The sequence below is a fragment of the Prinia subflava genome, chromosome 15 (assembly GCF_021018805.1).
Source record: "Prinia subflava isolate CZ2003 ecotype Zambia chromosome 15, Cam_Psub_1.2, whole genome shotgun sequence".
In the NCBI taxonomy this organism is placed as follows: Eukaryota; Metazoa; Chordata; class Aves; order Passeriformes; family Cisticolidae; genus Prinia; species Prinia subflava.
Window position 1 is genome coordinate 10,799,691 of NC_086261.1, and position 6,000 is coordinate 10,805,690.

The 6,000-nt window shown below is 48.4% G+C and overlaps 1 protein-coding gene across 8 annotated transcripts in view; it reads right to left on the reverse strand.

Annotated features, from left to right (window-relative positions):
- Positions 1–5,387, reverse strand: part of SEMA6D (semaphorin 6D) — a 29,142-nt gene extending 23,755 nt beyond the window's left edge. For 6 of the 8 annotated variants that reach the window (XM_063412144.1, XM_063412140.1, XM_063412138.1 and 3 more), the window contains exon 1: positions 4,888–5,253. In XM_063412144.1, the coding sequence (XP_063268214.1) occupies positions 4,888–5,103 (216 nt within the window). In that variant the 5' untranslated portion in view covers positions 5,104–5,253. The other 2 variants (XM_063412142.1, XM_063412143.1) reach the window with 2 other exon arrangements.
- Between the last annotated feature and the right edge of the window lie 613 nt (positions 5,388–6,000).

Here is a 6,000-nt window from a genome sequence, read left to right on the forward strand (position 1 = left end):
GCCCATTATTGCAGTTAATAGCTGAATGACCAGCTGATCAGCTCTCATCTCTTCTGAGGCTTCACTCCCACCGCTGGTGGGCAGCCAGTCTGTGATGCTGGTCCCCACCACTCACTCGTTGCCTTTCCAGATGAGCAACTCCGTGTTTGCCTCCCTGCTGTCCCTCACAGACTTGAGGAGCCCCCTAGCACGAATCTGCCAATTAACTCCTCATTCTCACCCCAGGCCCTCTTCAAAGCTCCCCTTTGCCTGTGATGCCAAACTCTGCGTGCCCCTGTCCCTGACACTCGGAGCTCAGCTGTGTTTAGGTGCCTTGTGCCCCAGCACAGCTGCTGATTGTGCAGGTCAACACAGTCCTCCTGCTCCTAGAGGCCACTGCCCGGCTGTACCCGTCTGCCATGGTTCTTTTAAACCATCCACTGTGGGAACAGCATCCATCCCTTCCATTCTGTGTTTTTCCAGTGCACATCCAATTAGAAAGCTGGGCTACAATTTGGCACTTAGATGTAAGAGTTAAAAAAAAGAAAAAAAGTAATGGCAACAACAATCCTTTTTACACCAAGAGTCTCTGTGTGCAAATACGACCTCTGTTATGTTACCAAGGTCAGGCAGAGCAAGGCCATTCTGCTGTGTGAGAATATAAATCAAAGCTGTCCAGGGACTGATTTAGTTTACAAGGTTTGTAACCATTCTGGACAGAAGAAACGTCGCTTGCTTGCCTGAGCTCCTTGCTCCTCCTCTTCCACCACCACTTCTTTGCTCCTCCACTCCCACCAAGCCCCTCCCTTCCCACTAATACCTCTTGACCTCCTTTGCTCTTGAAAGCAAAAGTTCTCTTCTTGCAAGCAAGCAGTGGCTCACACATGACAGACAGCCATGCTAGGCCAATTTATTTAAATTATGCAAGAATCTCAACAAGTAAAATTAGCAGAGAGTCACAAGTACATTCACCTGCTGGTTACCTGCCATTCACAGCACACGTCAGAATTAAAACAACAAATCCTGTAACAACTTCTTTCCTACTGCATTCATAGATCTGCAAAACAAACCAAGGAAAGCATCTGTAGCAAGTATTAGAGTCTGGGCACAGATCCTGTGAAATCACATGGTTTCCGTTGTGGAACTAAAAAGGCTTCTACAAGAATGTGTGAAATACACAGCCGAAATCCTCCATTTCTTTCTGTGCTCCTTGGCAGTTTGTGTGGCTGAAGTTAAAGTGGCAAGTTCTGTTTCTGTGGCTGGCGCTTCCCAAGCACACCCCGATCTGCACCCCGAGCACACACAGGATTCAGCCAGCAGGCTCCCTCTCACGCATGGACACAGTTAATGCCATCCCACTCCACACAACAGGTTGCTGTCTCCAAGCTGGAGCCGTGCAAAGCAGGAGTCCAGCAGTTGCCTCACTCCTTGCAGCTATTTTGCAGCCCTTCCTTCTGCAGGTGTGCACACCGAGCTGCAGCGGGGCTGGGCAGGGGGGGCAGAATGAAAGAAACTTCACGTTCTGGATGTTAACTTTAGTTACCATAGCCAGACAATGCTGCCAGTGGTGTGGAAGAAAAAATTGCTGTAGCCAGCTGTGCTGTTCACAGTCGGGTGGTTTCTGTGTAGCTCCAAATGGTTATGGAGCCAGTAGCCTGTTGTGGCCAAGGACAGGATGATGGATGGTCTACACACACTGTCCAAGCAGGGAGAATGGCAGAAGTTCACTTCAGGGTTGTTAAAATGCTAATCTGGGTTAGTTAACAAAAGCCGAATGGAATAGAAACGTTAGGGAAATAAATACTACTCATATGTTGTATATATGCACTACGGATTTGATCTCTGTGGTTAATGCAAACATTTGACTTTGGAAGTGGGACAATTCAACAGTGTTCCTGCCTGAATAAACGGAACCAATTTCTGATATTAGCTGTACTCTAATTATTGTCAAGCCACGGTGAGAGAAAGCAGGCTATGGCAGCCAACACAGAGCTCCACTGACAGCATCGGAAGGGAAATTCTCACTGCACACCTCTTCCATGTGACATGGGAACAAATCAGAACCCACTTTCTTTTGAACTTAAGGCTGGCAGCTATTCACAGAACAAGTAACAGCTTAATAAAATGGCTTAGATGGATTTTAACAGTAACTGCAGTAGCTTATCGGATGCATAAGAAGGGATCATCTGTTCGAGCAGCAGTTTTGACGAAGGCGACATTTGAACTGTTTTAATTACATACAGAGTCGCTAAGACTGAAAATAACTTGTACTACCCAATGCCAGTAATATGCTTTATTCCATCTTTTCTTAATTACTTGTGAAGCAAATTATTACTTTATCAAGTGGAAAGGTATCTGATTTTATCAATCTGGAATTAGAGGTATGTTTAACACGTAAGTATGTAATCAACCACCATCTCTGTTCAGTAAGCAAACACAGTCTGAGCCTTGAAAAATATCAGCCACTGCAACATAAGTAAGCTCCACTTCAGCTTATACAGGCACAGAAGTAACTGTTTCCTTTGTCTGTCTTACAAAGAAAGACTAGAACTGAAACAGTCTCAGTCATACCACTTTTCTACACCTGATGAAAACTGACCGTATTCACCCCTGATCTCCACTTGACTTCAGATTTCAAATTGCTTTTTATTTTTCAGAAGAACAAACAAACATAGCATTTCAACATTTCCATGCAGGTTCTGTCCATCTAAGCGGGCTAACCTGGCTTCAGGGGATTCCAAGTCCTGTGTTAACTGCTCTAATGTTTTAAAAAGAATTTAAAACACATAAAAATCCAGAACTGAAATCTGAATGTGATCAACTGTAGTAAGACCAGAAGATACATTATTACAGATGCCTGAAATACACTTAAAACTGAACTTCCACGGTGGACTTTTCCTTCACACACCTCTCATGACAGGACCGATTGGATCAAAGATCAACTTAGGGTGAAGTGCATCTATAATTAAGCATCCCGTCTAAATGTGTGCTCTTCACAAACAGACAGCAAAGTTCTGGCGGCTCCAGGGGCTGAAGTGTCTGCTCTGCCAGGCAGCTCAGCCCAGCCATCCCAGAAACGTTCAGATGTCCAGCTCAAAGGGCGCGAGAGGCTGGGGGGAAATCCCGCAGCCGTCCAGCTGGTTTGTGCAGCTCTGACAGGGCCATCACTGTATTCCTGGCACACGCTCCTGCATCACACAAAGCACAGCTAAAAATGATGTTATCTCTGTTGCATCTCACCATAAAGGAGAGCAGGTAGTGACAGACTGCAGGATATGGGGGAGGAAGGTTCACTGTAACTAAAGGTGCAGATGAAAGTGAAGCTGGTTAAATAAACCAATGTAGAGCCTCTGGGATATACTTTTTTGGCTGCCTTACTGAAAACAAATCTGAGCTACATAATTCAGAATCCTAATAAATTCTTACTACAAACTTTTTCCTCCTGATTGAAAAAAACCCCCAAGCTTTATATTAGTTACATGAAAATTGTTGAAGTTTGTAATTATATAGAGAAGAACTCAGAGCACTAAGCTGGCAATTTGTTTTTATCTAAGCCAGAGCAAATGTTTATACAATATCTGCCAACATAACAAAATATGCCCGTCATTTACTACATTAAACGTGATACCATACAGCTTAATTTACTGAAAGGAACTGAAGTAGACTTTAGAGGTGCACAGAATTTTATAGCATGAATAAAGCAGGAAAAACGTCTATTCTCTTTTGCCACAAAAGTAATTGCAAAGCTTTACAATGAGCTTCCTGTTGGACTTGGAAAAAGGAGAGAACCTCAGAAAATTCTCTGTGAAAGTATTTGTATGTGAGAGCAACAGACCAGCAGCAAACGCCTCTAAGACAGTAGGAAGCTGTTTCTTCAAATAATATTTAGGGAACATTAATAAGACCAACAACTTGAAGCACAAAGGTATCCCAACAAAGATGCATGCTTTTTTCCCCCCCAAAGGAAATAACTAGGAGAAAAAAATGCCACACATTTACAGAGCACTGAACAGTATTCTGGAGGAAGTTTGCTGTAATTCCTGCACATTATGTGTGAAGCGTGTGTGTGTGTGTACATGGATAAGCTACAATACCATCTGTACAGCAAGTGCCACATATGTGAGCATTATGAACCATCATTGCTGCTGCTATGCTCAGAAGTAAATGTATTCTAAGCCACACACACACACAAATACAAATGACTACACACAGGGCTGAATTTTGCTCAGATTACTCACAGGCTAATGCCTGTGATACCGACATAATCTTGACCAGAACTAAGAAACAACTGAGAGGTTGGCAGAAACCCACTAATTTAAGACTAGTTATATTCATGCTAACAAGTGGGATATCCACCGGAACTGCAATTTTTTCAACACATCAACCTAAAGCAGTTAATTGCGTTTTTCAACTCACAAGATAAAACACAACAACCATAAAAAAAAAACCCAAACCCTCCCCAACCACCCCACAGCCCTTTAAAACACAGACGTAACAGGCACCTAGATATGCCTGTTTGACCTTTCATTTCCATCCATTCTTATAAATAATAAACAAGGCTTTAAACCCTTTCTAATTACTCCTTGAAAGCAGCTGTATCGGTTTTTGCAGTGATGAAATTCCCCCACCCCCTCAGAAAAAAAAAAGTTTCCCCGCTCTGCACCTGAGCATTGTTTTCGGCAGGAGGGCGGGCGCGGAGCTGCTACGGGGATAATTCAGAACTGACTCCAGTATTTGTTTCCATCCATAATTGATGGGGAGCTGGAAGCGCGGCTCCTCTGGCTCCCAGCGCCCGGCTGCAGCCGGGGAGCCCGTAAATCACGCCTCGCCAGGCTCCCGCCCCGCCGGCAGCGCCGAGCCCCGCGCCGGGCCGCCTCAGCCCCCGACGCGGCGCCAGCCCCAACTCACCCCAAGCGCCCGGGGGCGACTTCGCCGGGGATAAACGCGACAGCTCCGCTTCGGCTGCCCCGTCTGCGGCCGGCGCCGGCTCCCGCCCGCTGCGCTCGGCAGCGCCGCCGCGCTCCCGCCGCTCTCCCCGGTACCTGCAGCCGCCGCGCCGCTGCCCGCGGCCGCCGCCCGCCGGCGGGGCCCGCTCCGCCCGCTGTCCCCCGCCGGGCGCCCCATCTCTGGCTGCGCCGGGGCCGGGGCGGCGCGGGGGAGGCGCGCCCGGCAGAGCCCACCCCTGCCTCCACCTCCCGCGGGTGGGTTTATTCTCGCCCGTCCCTCGCCGCGGCCCCGGCCCGCGCCCCGCCGCTACCGCGGACAACTTTTGGGTCTCACCGCAGCGGGAGCGCGGCCCGCGGCCGCCGGCGGAGCTCGGCCAGTCGCGCCATGGCGGGGCGGGGGCGGACCGGCCCCGGCACCGCCCCGGCCGCGGCCCCCGCCTCCGCCTCCCCCGCCGCGGGCAGCGCCGGGCGCCGCCCCGGCACCGGCACCGGCACCGGCACCGACCTCGGCCCCGGCCCCGGCCGGCTGCGCGGAGCGCGGGCAAACTTCGCCCGTAGTTTACCCCTGCCAGCCCACCTGGGCAAACCTGCCCCCGCCCCGCCCGCCCCGCGGCCGCGGAGGTGAACAGCTGGGGCGAAGCCATCGAGAATTTGTTTTGTTCATCGCCGACGCCACCTTCGCTCCTTAAGACAGAAATTTTCATTTCTATTTGAAAGAAAAAGTCATCGCGAGCAATGCAATTTTGCAGGCTAATGAGACTCGATTTTGCAGACGAGTACTTCGCGTGTGGTGCTGGGGGGGATGTCCTTGAAATGACATCTTTTTAAATGCCTGTCCAAAATCCCCTCAGATATTCCAGAAACAAAGGGTTTAATCCCAGAAATGAAGTCCAGGAAATAGCTGTCACTAATTCATTTTTCTTCACATGAAAGATAAATTAATTAAGGCTTAAAGTACCACAGAGTATTTTGGATGCCCCTGCAACGGGAAAAAAAGAAAAAAAAAAAAAGAAAAAAAAAGGCATTACTTGCCAAACTGTTTCATCTGTGTTTGTTTTATGGGAAATAAGAAAAA